The following is a 20104-nucleotide window of genomic DNA, read 5'->3' as shown; positions in this document are numbered from 1 at the left end:
ATATAACACTCCCACCCGCAGACATCACAGGGGGGGGGGGGGGGGGGGGGGAACAACAAGGAAACAGTGCCCCACCTGATTTCCACAGCTCATGAGGATGGTAATAGAATACACTGCAACCCAGGACAAGTATCTAATATTTTGAACTAAACCATACATGTCAGCCTTGGTGGAAATTCAGCCAAAATCAAATAAATGTGTGGGATAATAAAAAAAGAGCATTTTAAATCTAGCTTTAATAGGAAATATTTTTAAAGTGATAAAAATAATGTTAAAAGGAAAAATAGGAAAAACAAAGCCTAAGACTGACAGGATTCTGTAAAATTTACTTAGTGTTTTTCCTTGTTTGCAGATGGATGAAATGATTTATGATTTCTTTAGCAGGGTTTGCCTTTTCTTTTTTACTAAAGGTACAGAATGTCTTACTGTCAGAAGCCATAAGAAAAGCCATAGTATACCTCATGATGAGAAGTACAGTTGTTATCTTTTGTCAAGGAGCACTCAGAAATAAAGAATTTAGAAAGACTTTATGTAATGGGAAACTTTGGGGTTGTATGCTGTTAGGTAGTGATGGCTTAACCAGTAAGATCATAGAGAACATGGTCATTTATTTGTTCCTGAACAAGAAGAGAAAATCGACCAACTCTAAAAGAGGAGGACTACAGCGGTTTTTTCCTTAGGTCTTGCAGAAAAGAAGGCTTTTATTCTGGTTGCTGCTCTCTGGGCCTGAGTGGACCTGGAGAGAAGATTAGTCTTCCCCTGAGAGCAGCTGCTCCTGTTTAGTTTGGATAAAGTTCTGGTGTCCCAGCAGTGTCAGGGAATGAGAGAAAAACAAGTACCAGCAGAGAGGTGAGGATGCCTGAGGAGAAAGGGACTCTTGGGACTCGACCCAATGCCATAGCTGAGAGGCAGCAGAAAGAAAAACTCTTGCTGGGAGGAAGAAGGCATGTAGCCTATTCAGAACTGAATACACCAGGTAGGGGTGGAACCGTAGGCAGGGATGTGTATGCTGGAGATCTTCAAGCTTTTGTTTTGCGCTCTGGTAAAACATAGTCTCGAAGAGTGCGTCTTGTGGGTGTTTTGAAATTTTTACTGCAGGAAAGGAAAGGGATACATCCCAGGCTCTCTTCAGTTCAGGGTCCTAGCAAAGCATTGGTCTGTAATATCTCTTGGGCATGATCCAGAACTGAAATTACCAAGGCTTTCTGATAGTATTGAAGGAAGATATTTGCAGAGCTTTACTGAGCTCTAAAACTGGAAATTTGAATGAGTAAGAATTACTAATTCTATTTTCAGATCTTTCAGTGAATTTTAAAAACATTTGACTCATTTTTACTCAGGCATTAAAGACAGTATTTTCCATGACTGTACTTGTCTCAAAGCTATAATACTAAAATTTGCCTCGAATAGACTATTGGCAAAAGAAGGAAATCTTTTGCTTTGGGCGTAAACAAACATCAGTATTGTTTTGACATGAAGACTTGGAGTTCTGGGCCTGAAATGAAAACCAGTGTGAGAACTACCTCAAAAATACCAACTTACTGGTAAAGAGCAACCATTTGTATATCACTTATCAAAACCAACACTAATTGCACATTAATGCTTGTTGAGTACAGATGTGGTAGATTATCTTTTTCCAGTCAAACCTTAGGCATATACTTGTTGCTCAACAAAATACAAAATGTCTATAAGTTTCTACATTCTATTATTGTTGAAATAAAATATGTAGGTAGATAGACAAATATAAATTCACTGTCTCAAATTCTGACTAATTGTCAAGCCTGCTTTGGTTCTCCAGAGGAGGTTTTCAAATTCCTCTTTAATGCCTGCGTTTATTGACAACATCAATTTTGAGTTATGACTTGCAGCTTCATTTGCTACAGTCTGATTTTAAAGACTTTGAAGTCTTGTTCTTCCAAAGCGTAAAGAAGTCACTGAAATGTTAAGTCTTACATTGGTCAAAGGAAGAAAAATGTTTGTTGTGATAAAATGGTATAAGTTCCCCTTTACACTTGTTCCATCTCATATTCTCTGATGTACAATAGCATCAGTAACATTTCATTGTTCGGCTGTATTGGCATATCATATCTTCAGAGATCATGGGTTCACTCACATTATGGTGAAGAAATGAGAGAGCTTAATAATGCTTATTGCCTAGTGAATAAGTATCTTACAATTTTGTGACCATTGTATAACTTATTTGACTACTGAAATCGAACAACATTTTGAGCCAGTGTGAGAAAGTTCCTTTTCTATGGATCAGCCAAACTAGCCTTCTAAATGACAGTGATTTCATCTAGGTGCATGAACTACAGTGCTGCTGTCTGATATGCTGCTGATGGTGTCTCGTAAACTAATAAGATGCTTTTGTCTGCAATAAAATGCTTTTATCTTTTATCTTGCATAAATTGACTTCTAATTTCTGTAGTAATAAATCAATTTTATTGGATTTTCCCTTGGCCTTTGTAATTGTGTTGATCAGACCAAATTATATGTTGTAATTGTAACTAAAATAAAATGATGCGATGATCCCTTCATTCCTTCATTATTTTGCTTCTGAAGAGATAGGAGAAAATATTGGTCTTACAAATCAATCAGTTTGTCTTTTACAAATCAGATGCTGTCCAGCTTTGTTGAGCTATGTATCCAGAAATCACTTGCCTCTCTCACTGACAAGATTAGTTCCTTTACTCCTGAGGCCAAAATATCTTCCACAGTTTTCCAAGGTTCTCTCTACTTACTGAAATTGTAGGAAGACAGTGTGGAGCTCTACACATGTTGGAAGCATAACTGTCTTGACTGGCTCTTCAGATAAGATGATCACCTTGTTAGAGCAAATTTTTCTTCCAGTGGGACACTTTTAACTTCTTGTGAGCACCATTATCTTAACTGTCCTTCTATGGTAATATACAGCATACATTCAAGGAAATATAGACAACTGTAGTATCTGTCTCTGAGATGGCTGTACAGATTCATATGTGCAGGCAGCTGGCTTCTTCTGTAGTGTACTAGTTATGGGACTGGACATGCTGGAGCATGAGATTGTCTTTTTTGGAATTCATCCTCTGGTCATTCAGGATGAGTGAAGGCAGGAGAAGTAGCACTTCATGGTCAGTGCTAATAAGATTTCTCACATCTCCACTGTGTTGGAAGATTTATTATGTAAGGGTTAATATGAAGAGCTCTGCATAGAGGTGATCTGTCTTTGTTTCTTCTCATTTCAAACCACAGGTTCAATAGTAGGGCAACTTAGCTAAATTGCATTTCATGAGCACCATGAGAATGCTGAGCTTTTTCCATCACCCACTTATTTGTTTTTCTGCCTCCAGAGTGTTAAGAAATGCAGCTTTCTTAAAAAAAAAAAAAAAGTTTAAAAAAGCAGTTTGATTTAAGAAATTGTGCAATTAATATATACAGTCAGCATTGTGAAGAAGATTTGCCTTCTTGGATTTGTTTCTACTTTTAAGATGTTTGCCAGAGTCAATATCCTTGTAGGCAGCAGAGAATCAATCTGAGCAAAGCCCAGGGGACTGAGGAAAGGATCATGTCTCCTGTTCCACTGCTCCCTTTTGAGTGTTGGTGTTCACTTAGGCTGTGAGCCTTGTTGCACTTAAGACTGGCTGTTAGGTGAGCTCTTCCTCTTTCCTGGACAGTGAATCAGGAAAAGATTAGAGAAGCTGACTGCATTGGCAAAACATAGCCCAAACTGAACGTTGTTAGCTTAGCTCTTCGCACTGGAAGAGATGAGATTATTTTCTTCATGACAAGCAGCACTTTTTGCCCATTCCTCCTCAATGTGAGGAATGAGGGTAGAGGAATAGTGCTTTTCATCCCAGATGAATCCCTGTTGTCTCAGTCAGGAGCTATGCCTTGTGATGGTGGGTCTCTGCCATCTTCTCCTCTTAATTTCTAACACATTCATGCCACTTCCAGCTGATACACAGCTTGGAGATAGGCACCACAGTCCTAGAGAACAAAAGAGGACCTTTCTCCTCTGCTTCATCTCTTCTCCCAGGAGGACCCCTTCTCCTATCTCAGGATGGCATTCAGCATAGCTCCAGCTAGGGTATAGCTTTTGTGGAGGTTGTCCTAGTACCCCAAGTTTGAAACTCACTTTTAGAAAAAATATGTATGAGAAGGAAGGTAAAACAAAACCAGCCTTTCAGTACAGGGGAATTATTAACCATTTGGCCATTTCTAGAGCAAACTCTCAGTCTAACCTATGAGTGATCCAGTTTCTCCTTTAGAGCCAAACTCCTTACATGAATAATATCATCCTTATGGATTGCAGCAAGCTAAATAATCCTTGGAATCTGATTAGGGCAACAGAAGTGAAGTACATCAGATAAATTCAGAAAAACAAGCCCATAAATGTGATCTGATCCCTTTGGAACTGTGTTCACTCACTGTCTCTCACAGAATGAATGGTAGTGGTCCCATTTCTTAGAAAATCAGATAGCAAAACATCATCTTAAAAAAAAAAAAAAGTTATAAATAGCCAAAAAGGAAAAAAATAAGCAGAGCAGAGGCTCCTTTAAGCAAGAACGCACAATATATCCCTGAGGACACTTGCAGTGAAATGGTTTTCTTGGTTCTTACTTGGTCACCAAACTGTGTGCATTCCTCACTGCAACACCCAGTAAGTGACTTGGAGTCTTTTTAATGTCCTGCAGCTGAACTGCATCTTCCTAAACCCTGTCAGATGCCACCCTGCATCTGCCCATTGAAAGTCTGTTTGGTAGTCTACTGATTGTGTCCTTTGTCTGTAGGCAGTCAAAGGAGTGCCCTAAAGCCCTTTCAGTATGTCAGGACAGAGAATACAAGGCCCTGAATGACCTCATGCACATCTGGGCAGTGCTGCTCTTACCTGACACTGCAAACAGTGGCCGACTGGGAAGGTAATTTGGGGTAATTCTAATGTCTTTATGGCTGAACAGGCTATGTTTGTTAGGGTTGACAGACCAAGTTTTGCCTTGGTGAATGTCTCTCTCTCTCAGCATTGAAGTTGGTAAGTATTGAGATCAGTCTTCTCTCTGGGAACAGAGAGGTTTTAAATTAGTATTTAGTTGTAATGGTCAATATGAAAGAGAAGCCAAAGGTGGAGCTTATTCTGGTGCTTGGAGCAAAGTTCATGGTTTAACTACTCTGTTGAATGAAATCTGCCCTTGAGTTCCTTCCAGGAGAGTCTGGATATGAATGTATAAGAGTATCTGAGCAAAAGGTCATATCCCTATGGTATAATGATTTCAGCATGTTGGAATAAAGGAAATTTCCTATTAATCAACATTATTTCAGCATGCGATGTCACAAAGCATGAACTTGGAACCTCATTCTGCATTTCACAGCTCTGCCTAAATCAAACCCAAGCTACAGACATGACTGTACTTTTTATTTGCCAGAGTAGCCTGTTTGTCATAGCTATCTTCAGTCAAGTGATTTCAGTGGTTTCAAATCAGATAGTGCCTTCAGCTGCTCTGTTAGCCCACTTTTGCGTCAAAAGTAAGACTTCCTCTCTTGAAACGTTCCCTTTTAACAAGCAATAGGGCAAGAGGTAATAGCCTCAAGTTGCTCCAGGGGAGGTTTAGACTAGATATTAGAAAGTATTTTTTTACAGAACAGGTTTTTAGGCATTGGAATGGGCTGCTCAGGGAGGTGGTGGAGTCCCCATCCCTGGAGGTGTTTAAGAGTTGGGTTGACATAGCTCTGAGGGATGTGGTGTAGTTGGGAACTGTCAGTGTTAGGCTAATGGTTGGACTAGGTGATCTTCAAGATCATTTCCAACCTAGATGATTCTGTGATTCTATGAAAATCCAGCCATTGTGAGGTCTCTCAGCCTCCAGATAAAGTAGCCATGTCTCTTGTATAAGGAGATACGAAGATCTGCTCTATCTCTTGACTGTCAATACATAAATTCAATGAATGTACTGGCTTTGGTTAAAAGCATTCTATGATTTTTCTTTGGTTTGACAGAATCTTTCCAATGTCTTGGTGACCAGGCAAAGATACTACAGATTTATTTGCATAATCTTTTCTCATTTCTCCCTTTCCTCCTTGTATTTCTCCCATATTTGAAAGCTGATCCTTTTCCCAGACTGGGAACATGGTGCTGCGGTAATCCACTGGTAACCGTTCAGTGGGCCTGAGAATGAGGAAGAACAGGAAAATACAGCTGCACCAACCTGTAACAACACTTTGTTTTCAAGGAGGAGTTTGCTTGGAGAAAGAACAATTAGAAATTGATTTCCAAAGACTGAGATTAACTGATTTGAAGTGGAATGGCTGTTCATGACTCTCCCTTGATGCAAGTTGGCTGAAGTCCTGAAAAGTGCAGATATCTTTCCCTAGTCTCTATTATTTAAACCATCGGTTTTTAGGAACACAATCTCTGAGGACAGTTCTAAAGCCCCTGTAAGAATGATGCATCCCACTAAACCATGAACTGAAATTCTTTTGCTCCCTTGGATTTCATGAAAACCTCCCTCCAAACTTGCTAGTTTCTTCTTTGACCTCTTTGCTGACATTTTACTGGTTTTACCCCATCTCACTGTGCATCTTGAGATAACTGGTTTTGCCCACAGCTTACCCTACACTCTTTAAGTTGTAATAAATGTTTTGTGATATTCTTTCCCTATTTGTAACATACGTATCTTGGCCACTTTTCAAAAGAAGGATCAGGAGATACCATTTTTCTGTCGAGTCCTCTATTGGTGTGCACATTTGAAAGACTCAGTGCAGATCTTAAAGCCAGTAAAACACCTTTCTTAAATGGATTATACTGTGTAAAATTGCACCGTTCATCATGATGACACCCAAGGTCAATACTGCTGGTAGGGGGAAGTGACTAAGTAAACCAGCCAAATGACACAGAAGATCAGGAAACAGTAAGATACGGAAAAGCCTCTTAAAAAAAGAAAAAAAGAAAAAGGCAAGCCCCCAAACATCCCTGGACACATGAAGCACGTTTCTAATCCACCTTTATTGAAAGATCAGCCCTGCAAAGAAACAGGTTCCATTGCTTCCCTAAGTGATCACATAAACTTCTTTATAGAGGTTTTGCTCCATTAGCAAAAGGATCTTTCTGTTAGATGCAAATACAGTCTGTTTATTTGGGTACTATTGCACAGTAGTTTTCAGCTGAAAAGCAAATAGGTCTGAGCTTATCCTAGAGGATAAGGAACAGCCCAATAGATTCATTTCACCATCTGTAAAGACTGATGGGAGCATTGTGTTCAAAGCAACAGAAGGTTGAAAACACCATGTTTCAGAAATACCTATATTTGAAACATATTTTTATAATCAAAACATGTAACATGGGATGGCAAAAAGCACTCAGAGACTTGTCCACAAGTCTGATGAGATTTATGATCCACAGTCCTGGCCCAGGCATTTTTGCAATGCTGAAAAAGCAAACACAAGGTAATGGAAAACAATTATGAGTCATTCCTTTACTTCAGAGGTGATTCATGTGACACGGTAAGTTAAGTCCTCTGTAGAGACATCAGCAATGCTTTTCACTAATGTGTTTTGTAAGCATGGATTTGATACTATTTCACAAGAGATTTTAATTTCCTGCTGAAAGATATTGTTTATGATAAAAACCAAGATATACATAAATACTAGCTGCTGAGCTTGCAAGACTGATATATTTCTTATCAGCAAATGATAAGAACATAGAACATCTTCAGGTTTATGATACAAATAATTCTATATTACCAAAACCACGTGGAACCCAATTGAAATATTTTCATGGACTATGCTGCAAAGGGTCTGATAGCAGCACAGCAGACTACTAAGTAGCCTCTGCCCATATTCCAACGAGTCTGTGTATACTCCCAATTTAAAAACTGAAAATATATGCTGCTTTAAAGGAAACAAAGAGTGGCACTCAAAAGTTTGATTGGCTTTATTTTCTAGAGAAAATTTGTGACACACTGTCTGATTGCTAGGATTTGAGTCCTTTGATGTCTAGTATCATGCAGTATGAAGCTAGTTCAGAAGGTGCACATATACTTCATTTTCATGCAGGTACTGTTTTAAGTCTTAGTCTCAGCTTGCCATTGTTCTGATGCTTTTTACTGAATGCAAATTAACCTAATAACTGTCAGGATACAGAACATCTGAACACTGAGAAAACAGCAAATTTTAGTGCTTCAGGTATCACAGCCATTTACCTCAGCTGAACAGTGCACTGGGATACTGCTTTTGAATACGTATTGCCTACACTGGGGTCTTTTTACAGAGTAAGATAACTTGTTTGCAGAATCACATAACCTTTTAATTTGGGAGATTCCATGCTGTACCATGTTTGTTTGGCTTACAAGGCAATGGAGACCAATGCCCTGCTGAATAATTTGCTGTAAGCATCTCCAGATGACCACGCTTTTAGTATCCACAGGCTCATGGATCTTAGGTTCTCACCTAATACACTAACATATGAACATACTGTGTCTGCAATTTTTCTGTGGGTAGCTGAAAGGTCCATCCTACTGCTTGCAGTACAAGTGTTTCTTCAAGTACTGATGTAAAGTACTCTGTGCCCTATTGTGCAGTGCATAGTATATGGCACTTAAGAGGCAGAGGGCTTCATACTGCTCTTTTTCAGGATCAATACAATCTCGGTAACACAGGCTACAACAGGGTCAAGTTAAAAAATAAAGAGGTGCTTCGAAAAGTTGCCGAATAAAACTGTCTAAAGCCCAAATCTACACACCTGGATTGCCACTTTATTGCCATGCTGGCAAGCAATACTGAATCCTGATATGGCTCCAGGTATATTTACCCACCTCCTAGTGTGACTGTGGAGGGGACAAAGTTACATTTAGTCCCTCAATAGTTTTCCTTGATGCATATCACTTAAGGTGCTAATCCAAGAGCTCAACACTATTTTGTCCAGTTCATCTCCAGTTTCGAATAGTAAGTATGCCCTAGCTCCCACAAAGGGATGTTTTGCCATCACTCCCAGAACTTCAGTCCTACAACCCCTCTGTTCAGACCTTTGATCCCAGTTTTGTGTGTGTCAGGTTAGCCCAGCTCTTTTATTGCTTTCCTCATCTTCAGCAACTCATTGGTTGGAGCAACATCTCATTAGGATGGCAGCTGAGCCCAGAGGTTCCTCCCAGTGTTACTGAACCTTGTTTTATGGATATGGCAGAGAGAAATGTTTTGCAGGAGCTACCTCAAACCTTGTCTTTTACCTGTCATCAGGATGTCGAGTCTCAGCTTATCACATCCCATTTCCTTTCTCAAGAAGGCAGAAGACTGATCATATGAAACTCATTTTGATGTATTGAATGGTTATATTCCTCCAAAGTCATAAAATCAGGTAACGTTTTACTGTCCTACCACTCAAAGCTTAAAGTGGATGTTTTCCCCAGGACACTGAATGTCACCCAGGCAGAATCTGTTCACTCCTTATATCCCTACATTTCACCAGTGACAGAGTTCCGTGAACTCAGGGCTGTGGACATCCACATGCACAAGTGTTCTGGTGCTTCGTCCTTCTCCAGTGGGATCCATCCATATTGAATTAACCACTGACAGAAGAATTTAAAACATTTATATTTGTTCCTAGGGTAATATTAGAAAAGCTCAGTGATCTCAGTATTTACCTGGCACTTAATGAACTGCTTTTTGGACACAGTCATTCTGGCATTTAGAAATGGATGACTCATTTAATGACAAATTTTTAAGAGCACTTCAGGAGCTTGTTCCTCTCCGGGTCAGCTCTACTTTATCATTCTTTCCATCTTCGCCCACTCTACTTCTCACAGTTCATCTTCCCTTCCATTTTTTTTTTTTACAGATTTCATCCCATAGCTACCTGTTTCTATATTCAATGTATAGGCACTTGTAACTGAGAATGGGTTACTTGGACTTCGAAGGATCAATGCTGCCTCATTCTGTGTGGTAAATGAGCTGTTGCTGATGCTTCAGGAGCTGTATTTGGAGTTTGGCTGCCCTGGAAAGGAGGGAGCCAAACAAGCAGGTGGGGCTTTTTCCAGCACCATTCTGTTGTGTGAATGGACTGCAGTACTGTGGCTCCTGCTTAAATCCATGACTAAAAGGCCTTGTTTAACTGGTAGGTAAATTCCTTTGCCAAGTCACCGTTTCTCAGATTGCTCACACTCCATTTCTCTCAGTTAAGGCATATCATTTAGTACATTCTATACACCAGCTCTGAGTTTATTGTATCTTCACATTGTCTTGTTCTCACATTACTCATTTACATAGGTAGTTCTTATTTTGTATCAGAATTTTTTTTCAGGAAATCACAGTGTGACAGGTTTCTGGAGATAAAAATTCTAGGTAGTCCTCTGAGTTTTCCTGGTTACCCAGTTTTGTGTTGTAAATAAACACAGGCATGCTAATTGGGATACAGTGGTATTTCTGAGGTTCACATTAATCTCAGTTCTCAGTTGGGCAAGGATTTCTTGTCTTGTCAGGAGAGGAGAGTGGGAGAGGGGGAAGCATGTCCTTCTTTATTCACCCAGCTATTTCTCATATCTGTTATTTTTAGCATCCAGGCAGCATAACTGGAGTTTTTTCCTATCTCCATTTCTCTTTGTTGTGTTTTTTTGTTTGTTTAGGTTTTTTTTTGGTTTTTTACCAGTTTTCAGTGTTAGTATTTATACAACCTTTATTCCTTTTAATCTGATTGCTAGGAAGGTTGTTCTATTTTTGCAGGATCCCAAGTATCAGGTTTTAGACTGTAGATATTCCTCTAGTACCTCTCTGCTATATTGGAGGTCCATAAAAGAAGGATTGCTTTAAATGTGCTGCCTACTAAAGATAAAGATATCTCTTAATTCACCTTTTTCCTGAGAGACATCTTCAGGCTGTGAAAACTTTGCAAGGATATAAAATGAGAGGGAGTTTCTTGTAAAAGAGAGGCCAAAGGCTGCTTGAATTAAAGCTATGCTGCATCAAATTTCAGTCCCAAAGATTTTTGCCTCTCCTTACAAAAACCTGTAACAAAATCAAAGCATGAAGTTGAATCTTGAATTTATAGCCACATAGTTACTCATAGCATGCAGACAGATCTAAAGAAATAGCCCTTGTTGATGAAGTTTGAAGATATCCAAGAAGCATCCATCTGGTCGGTTGTCCAAGTGGGATAACTTTCACGCATAAACAGTGTTTGAAATTGCTTTGGAGCAGATCTAAGTTTCTGTCTGTTGTTCAAGGGCAGATACTTTCTTCTTGTGCTCGCTTATTTTTTTTTTTATTATTTCTTTTCAAATTAATATGTACTTATATCCTTAGTCCTTAGGGTCTGTTGCTGACTTGGAGTTAGGTGTGAGTTCAAAGGTGAAAAGATAGAGAATTTTTGTTTGAGGAGAGTTCACCATGAGGTGCTATGAAATTATTTATCAAGTGTCACATATATAAAGTGCAGAGAAAAGAATTGTGATGTTACAGGAGTCTGGCAATCTCTAAAATGGTAGCTCTAGAAAGCTAATAAATTGGACAGAGAACTAAACTAATTCAGGATCTTGTCTACTGCCTCTGTTAAAATCCATTTTAAAGGCATTACATCAGCTTAAATAGAGGTAGTATTCATTCACATCCCCTACTGAATCAAGAAAATCATATGGTCAGCAGAGGAAGGAAGCAGATGAAAAATTATTTCCTATTTTGAATTCCATCAAGCTTTATCTGTGGATGTATCTTAACATACCTTGTAAAAACCTTAAAAGTCAGTATGTGACAGTGGTGTCTAGTAATATAAGCAAAAAGAGCTATTTCATGACAGTGATAAAATCCACATGCAAGGCAGTATTTATTCTTTGATCCATAAAAGCTAGATATGCAAATACAGCTTCAGTGTCTTCCTCATTAGATAAAATGAAAGGGAAACAAAGTGTTTGTTTGCTTTTGTACATTTTTTAATGCAGATAATCTTTTAAAGGGAAATTGACCAAGCAGGTTGACTTCCAGATAGCGGACTTGATGTCTAAAATGAATAGCTCTAACTTCCTGAGACTTCTGTTTTTAAGTCATGCCTCTCCTTGAATGCTATAAATGTAGCTAACATAAAAAAACACAAACAAACAAACAAACAAACAAAAACCAAACCAAAACAAAAACCCCAAACCCATACCTAAGAATTTACGTTGTTACAATATGAATCCTAAGACCGTGGCACTTAAATTCAGTTGAGATCCAGATTTGTTATGTAGAGTTCACTAATGCAGAAGGATCTATTTTTCTAGTGTTCATTATGTCATTCGCATCCAGTCTTATCCTCATTAGGGAACCTGGGGTGCTGCCACATAGGATTTCTTGAGGAGAGGATACTCAATGTGTGTTCCACAGCAAACAAAAGTGAAAAATGGGAACATGGACATGTCCAAGCAGTGGTATGTAGAGATACCTGGGCTAGCTGAGGTGCTGAAATAGCCACAGAAGAGCAGCTGACTACCCAGGCTAATATATTTTGCTTCTCAGAGGAGTTATTTAGACAGACTGAGCAACAGGAAGCACTACAGAGGCAAGGCTCTGAATAAGCCCTGCAATGGGCCGTGAAGGTGTGGTCCATTGATTGCAACCTAATAAAACTCTTCTGTGAAATCATTTCCTGTGCTGTGATGATGAAGAGTTCATTTAGTCTTAGCAGATTGAAACAAGATTATTGTTTTGTCTAAAAGAATGGTTTAAGATCACCATTTTTTGGTAACCAGTGGTGACAAATAGTTCATCATTCAGAACTTTGCAAAAATTATTTATATTCTTCTCCCTTCCGCTGCTAGCTTCATCTTCTAAGGGATGTATGAGTCCCCTCTAGTACTTCTAAAATAACTTAAAAACCATTTCCATTTTCTTTTCTTATAAATCTTGTCACTCATACAGGATTCGGGGTGCTGTGTGGAGCAGTTTTTATTTGCAGTTGATTTTATCTGACTCATAGTCTTTTTATGGGACTTGCTTTTTTTGACTTTTGGGATAGGATTGTTTGTACCATGACAGAGCAGGGCAGTCCTGATTCTGAAAGGGGCCTGTGGGTACTACTATCGTGTGAACAATGCTGAAATAATTCTTTTTTGCACGGAGACTGCTTTCTTATTTGTCAGGCTTCCCAGAGGAAAGTGGCAGAAGCAAGGGCTCTGGCTGCTGAACTTCAGCTGGGTGCATTCATCAGGATAATGTCATGCTAAGAACTGCTGCAGAGCTCACTCCTAAAGTGAGTCCTATATCCATTAATCTCCAGAACTAGCACTGTCATCATTTCTGTCTGGATCCTACACACATAGCAAAGAAAAACTAAGGTGCATGTTGGCCATCAGAAGACATCTGCAGATGTACTTAAAGGAGAAAGCTTTTAGACTTCAGAGATTTCAGACTTCTGCTGGCAGTGTTTATATATATCTGCATGCTAAATATTGCCCACACTAGGTAGTGACTTAAAAACACCTATCTGAATTCAGCCTGTAAGACCAAAGAAAAGTATCTAGAAGATTTGATCAAAGCCCCCCATTTCCAGCCTCCTGGGCTGACAGAACAAGCTCTTCTGCAGAGGGAATCAGACAGGCAGTTACCTGATTTAATAGCCAGATTGTTTAATAAACCATTATAAGGTAAGTCTGTGATATTCAGCAGTTGTGGTGTTTGGAAGCAAAGACTTCATGCTGTGATGTCTAGTTAGTCACTGTACATTTAAACATCAGTCCTTATAGGGTGCTTGCATAACTATTTATCTTTAATAGGAGGAATAACAGCTCTATTTCTTCTCACTCTTATCTGACTGCTAAGCTGTGTGTAAACCTACAAACCATTACATGGAAAGAAGCTAGGTTAGGAATGCTGGTGGAAAAGTGCATTTCTTCTGAAAGTATTTTTTTTCCCCTCAATATTTTTTTAAAAACTTTTTTCTTGGAGAGGGGCTGATGTGCATTGTCATTAATATTGCATCTCTCCACACTGAAAGGAACATGGAAGAGGCTCATCTGTCATCTCCCTCACACATTGCAGTGAAAAGATGATGTACAGTTGCCTTGGCCATCAAGGGGAATGGATGCTTTTCATGCTGCGTAACTCATGGGCAGCTGACAAGGTTAAAAACATGGTTTCAAATCTGCCAAGTTAGATTACCGATCTGATAGTCACTTTTAGCTTTTAATCCAGAGTTTATAGGGAACTTCCTTGAGTAACTTTGCTGTGAACGTCCTTTGGACTTGTTACACAGTCTGGCAGCTTAAGTAAGAGACACTACCATGTCACTTGAGGTAACGGACACATTAGTAAAACAATGCAGTGAAGGAGTGAATTTATTCTGGGGTGTATATTTGCCCTTGTGATGTTTGCGTTCTATTCTATAAGCATTCTTTTGACCCAGTCTCAGCCGCATTTTCTTGTGTAATATAGAGATTGGAAAGCTCACTCGTACTCAGAGTCTTTGTTGGAACCAGATTACCCAGGTTATTTCAGAATTTCCAGAAATTAGACACGCTCCATTTGTTTCTTTTCAGAACAGATGGTGGAGTAGAATCTGAATCACTGAAGTGATAGTGGGAGAGAAGTTACAGTGGGGTAAAAAAAAGGGAACTGAAGTGAAACTTTTCACACTTTCCAGTTTTTTGCTGATTCCCAGCTTTTGTTTTTTTATGAAGAGTTTAATAGATCCAGCTTTCAGATTTGTCTCCATTATTCAGATAATATAAAATCAGGTGGATAAAATCTGGAATATTCTGCACTTTTACTAGATACTTAATGGATACTCATAAAGCATTAGACTTTCACCTCTCTGACTTGAGTTCAAATCTGTTTTAATGGTCTGATTCCTTCTTGGTGTACATTCTCTGAAGTGATGGAGCTAAAATGAGGATTAATTTTCCCACTCTTTAAAATGAGATGAATGTATGAATTTAGCATGGCATCTGAAGAAGGCACATCAAAGCTACCACCACTGGCAAAACTGAAGCCCTAGGTGAGAACTCAGTCTATTTCTAGATCTTCCCTTTAAATTATTTCCGTGGAGGTATTTTTGATTTATGCTGCTGTATTGTCTGCCATTGCAGGATCACAGACCAGGATAACCCAAGAAAATCACTGGCACAGGGCAGTCATGGAAACAGAGGACAGTACTCCTGCTCCCAGGAGAAAAGGCAAAACTGAACACTAAGTTCCTCTCTGCTGGGCTTGATTTCTTTTTAACGATGGCTCTTGTACTCAGCACAGAGTGTCCCAGAAGTATAGAGGGACATGAATTAGTGTGCCTCTTCATCTGTAGTTCTTTCACTGACACTAGTGAAAAAACAGAAATGCATTGCTGCAGATTAGATGGATGAAATGATGCCGTAAATGTGGAGGGGTTTTGTTAGCTTCTATTATTTCTGCTGTATTTAATTTCTCCTCTTAATGTACCATGCACAGAGGTGGCAGGAGGCTGAGCACAGGGCATGTGTACCCCAGTGCAGGAGGTTAAAAGCTCAGTCATCCTGCTTTTCTACAGGCTCCCTTCAAGCATATCACAGGTGGCTCTGCAGTCTGGGCTGTGCTAGGCATTCATTGCTTGCTTACTGTTTTCTTCATTTTGTGTTTTCACATCTCAGTGTGCTCTCTCTGCTATTAAGTACCAAACTTCAATACCCCAATTCCACTGAATATCACCTTATCCCTGCAAGGGTCCTGTGGAAGCCAGCTGTGCTACTCATGGCATAGGCATTTGATACAAGGTTATCTGAATTTCATCCTATGGGAACTTTTATCTTTCTTCATTTGATCTGTCTTCACTTCCATCTGTGCTTTAAACTGTGCTTCTGGGTCACGTAAGTGCTGGTGGGGTTATTAATTAGACTTGGGCAAACTGTTGTGTGGGGTAAGCAGTCCCTCATGGTTTTAAAAAAAAAAAAAAGTCAATAAGGTCCCAGGGACAGATTCAGCAAAGTACTTATGGAAAGTGCCTAAACGGAGAGATGTGAATAGCCCTACACATTTCAGTGGGATTACAGATGCATTTAAAATTACACCTGTGATAAAATACCTGGCTTCACTGGAGTCTAATCAGGGGCTTGTCAGATCTTCGCCTGACTTTTTGTGCAGTCCAAAACCCTCTGTGGTTTTCAGGGGCTCATCTGCATCCTGAGCATGGTGCAAATGCTCTGCTGTGCCACCAGCCTCTCCAGCAGCCAGATTTCCTTTCAGAAACCACACATCTAGGTTGAGAAACAAACAAAGGTGAGAGCACAGCTTTGTTTCTCCTCTTTTTCTGGTGGATGAGCAGCACTGCCAGGCTCGGTGGCTCTGTGACCTGTGACGTGCTGGCAGATGCAGCCTCGGGGCTTGAGATCACTCGTCCCCTGCCACTCTTTCCAGTGATTTTCTGTCAGGGAAGCAAAGCCAAGTTAGATTGGTAAATTTTCAACAGCGTTCACTGTAGCTTCAGGAAACAGTTGTGGTCAGTTTTATCTTGGTGCCAACTGGTACATGAAATGACATAAAGAAAGAGGGGGGAAAGTGTGTTTGGAAAAAATGTGGAATTATAAGAGAAAAATGTAGTAATGCAAAAAAGGGCAAAATTCAGAGAAGGACATTAATATGAACATAAAAAGAAAGGTGTCACATTTCATAACTATAAGGGTAGAAAGATCACATTGTTTAGTTTAACCCACTGCATCCTACTCACATGGTTTTCTACCTCCCAGATGCTCCAGATAGCTTTCCAACCTATTTTCAAGCACTTCTAATGATAAAGCATCAATTACAAGACTGTTGTCAGATTGCCCTTACAGTTAAAAAGCTTTCTTACTGTGTTATTGAATGCTTCACATACCACTGTCACCTAAAATACCCATGGTGCATTAAACTGTAGGTGTTTGTGGGATCCTGTAAATGTCTCTGCAAATGTAAGCTTGAACAGCTTTCTGTTGATTCCCTGATTTAGTTAGCAGAAACCCCTGCCTTCTCCTCTTTCTTCCATCCCTAGTCTCTCCGATTCCATGCAGCCTCCTTAGCTACTAACCTTTAAATCCTACTACCCCTCCTAGGTCCAGACCACTTTCCACTGAAAGAGACAGAGCACACAAATTGAAGCTTTTTGCAAGAGATGAAATTGTATCTTGAACTCCCCTAGGTTTCAGTTCCACTTAAAAAATCCCAGCCCAAGGACACTGAAGTCACCAGAGATCTGTAATGGTGTCTTAGGTGCATGTGGTTGGCTGTTAATGGCACTCTCAGTTGGTCATTTAGGAGGCCCAGGGCTTGACTTTTCCACTGAACAGCACAATACTCTGTTTTCTGGTGTCAAATCATCTCTGAGGAAACTGGTCTAAGACCCCTAGTTCACAGGTGTTTCCGCAATATCTAAGGCAAGGGGTTGTTCCCACTTGATATTTTTGAAATCAAAGTCTTTATGTCACTTCAGTATTCATCTATAATAGTTAATATAAGCCTTTTATCTGTGTATATCAAAGCACTTCTTGAAAGTTGGAGAGCATGAAAACTGTATTAAAGATTAAGAAATATGAGGCATGCAGAGGGATTATGTGCTTTACCCAATTGCCCAGCCAATTAATGGATTCATTCTTAATCCAGTTCCATATCCACTGGGTGACACTGCCAGGTTTTATCTCCTAAATGTAAAATATTCTACATCTGAAAATATCTAATCAAGTTAATGACATATTTTGAAACTGAATTAATATGCTATTTTTAATTGATTTTTAAAAAATAAATGTGTTTCATTAGGGTGTTTTTATGAAATTTCTGTATTTTGCTTTAGTGTAATATTTTCAGCTAATAACATGTTTAACATAGAACTGTTTGACAATGTGTTTCATTTTCTTTATTTTAATGTTTTACTCTGGTTATCTGAACATGCAACTGGGACAGAAGTCTGGGTCACACAGAAGCATTATTTCTAAGTTGTTTTATCACCAAGATTAAATGAAGAATGCAAATGGAAAGCAGTGTTTATACAAACTTGATGTTCTCTGATTTCCCTGTATTTTTTTTCAAGGGGTCAGCAGCTTTCTATTTCATAGCACAAAAGCCACCAAACCAGAGGGACCTCACCTACACAAACACATTTTGTGAGATAATTATTCGACTGACATTACAGAGCTTAAAAACACTCAGACTTCATGGTCTCTGAAGACTGAATTCATTATGTCTTAAACAAGAAAAGATTCTCCTTTGGGAATTTTCTGTCTGTCTGTTTTTCTTGTATATATAGTTTACCTGCTTAGGAATGAGGCAAGGAGAATAGATCAGCTCTGCTTAGTTGATACTTTTGACACTTTATTTTTTTCTTCTTGAGAAAAAAAAAAAAGTCTCTTGCTATTCGAAACATAACCTACTTCTCTTTATGTAGGCAGGCACATGCTTCTCCCCTCAGCTGAGACACGAGGCCCTATTCTTAGCTCCACTTTCATTTACGTTGTGCCTTGAGGCAAGATGCACAGGATATAACAGCTCTGTAGTTATGGCTGGTTTAAACTATGCAAAATTAGAGCACTCTCTAACATTACAGACCATTTTAAGGATATGTGAAAGGATGTTGGAAACCTGTTATAGAAACCCCATCCAATGATATGTAACCTTGACAAGCAAAAGGAACATTAAAATTGTTTGAAAATATTTGGAAACAGTCACCCAGAAGGGTATATAACCATCTTGTTGTTTCATCCTTTTGGCAGCTGAGGACTGGAAATCTCTCCAGTGAAGGGGTCAGCTCCCCATCAGATGCAGCTCACTTTGTTTCACTGATGTTGACTTGCACAAGTTGACAAACTAGCCCCTCACACCATTCACCATGTTATTTTTCCATCATTGCTTCAGCACCACCTTTTGACCTTTTCTTTTAGTTCTGCACCTTGGCTTTCCCTCCTGTCTCTGCACACAGATGAAAGGAGAGCAGAGTAAGTGCTCTCCTGGGAATATTACTTCATTATTATTAAAAAAAAAAAAAATCACAAACATCACAGAGAATTTGACTCTTGATAAAAGAGTTGATCTTCCCAATGAAAATTCTGTCTGGTTTTATTTTAAATGCTCTTGAGTAACCCACATGGTGTTGAGGAGAAGAAAGAATATGGAAACAGTTCTTTCCAAGTCCCAAAACCTAGGTGTCTACATGACTGGTCATGGCTTTGCACAGTTCATCCTACACCATCTAAACCAGGGGTATGCATTGCAGCAGCTCAGCTGGTTATTGGTCACATTTGGGAAGTGTTCTTGGGAGGTAATGGGTCACTTCTTGGTTGCTTCGACCTGGTATATGGGCAGGAGGACACATCACCCTGCTGGTGTCAAGGCTAGGCTGTACTGTGGAGGTGCAATCTTTCCACCTAATGCCAGAGCAAAAAAACATCAGCTTTGGAAGCTGTAAATTGTGTCCCAGCCAGGAATGGGCAGGAAGATCCCTCTCCCTCCCCATGAAATTCTCAAAGCCCTCCTTGAAGCCTCTGAGCAGAGGAACACCCCAAAGAGGCTGTGGGAGAGCAGCTCCTCTGGGTGCCTTAAGCAGGGCTCACCCCATCATAAAGAGAGGACAATGCAGAAGTGAGAGGAAATTATTTCTCTTTCTCCTTCCCCACCAATATAAGTGTGCTAGAGCATCACGGGGAGGCTGGTGGCATCAGACTGTCATAGGCCCTGTCAGGCACAGCTGCCACAGAGCTTGACACAGGGTTGGGAGCAGGGGCCAGTTTGGTTTGACCTGCTGTACTTGTTCTCTACTGGTGCCAGCAGTAGATATGCTGGTTTCTAGTTTGGGGATTTGGAAATAATTTTCCCTAGGTGAGGAGTCTGGCAAAAAAGCTCTAATGGTTTTTGTGATGGGTTTTAGGCCTTTAACTGACAGGCATCTGTGCTTTGAGTGTCAGGTACACAAAGAGCTGGAGAGGATCTGATCTAAGACCATGTAAATCAGAGGGCTGATTAAGCAAGTTGGTTTACTACAGTGGCATATGTCTCCATGAGAAAAAAAAAAAAAAAAAAAAAAAATCCCTGGCTGTCCCTGAGGGTGAAGAGAAAGCATGGATTTCATCACCGCGACAAGATTTTCAGCAATTAGAGCTACAGGCATGTCTTGCAGCTGGTGCTGGAGTAAAACTGCTAGAGATCTGGATGTTTCCCTCCTCTGGGTAACAATGGTAGATAAAGATGT

General features: G+C 39.7%; 1 protein-coding gene across 1 annotated transcript in view; it reads left to right on the top strand.

Moving 5' to 3' along the window:
- COMMD10 (COMM domain containing 10) overlaps positions 1 to 13256 on the top strand; it is a 127533-nt gene extending 114277 nt beyond the window's left edge. The window contains exon 5 of the mRNA XM_026865879.1: positions 13071 to 13256. Coding sequence (XP_026721680.1) covers positions 13071 to 13154 — 84 coding nt within the window. The 3' untranslated portion in view covers positions 13155 to 13256. The remainder of the gene's footprint in view (positions 1 to 13070) is intronic.
- The last annotated feature ends 6848 nt before the right edge of the window (positions 13257 to 20104 follow it).

Source organism: Athene cunicularia (assembly GCF_003259725.1).
Source record: "Athene cunicularia isolate RWA chromosome Z unlocalized genomic scaffold, athCun1 chrZ_part1, whole genome shotgun sequence".
Taxonomy (NCBI): Eukaryota; Metazoa; Chordata; class Aves; order Strigiformes; family Strigidae; genus Athene; species Athene cunicularia.
Note: the sequence above shows the minus strand (reverse complement) of the source record. Positions and strands in the feature narration are given on the sequence as shown.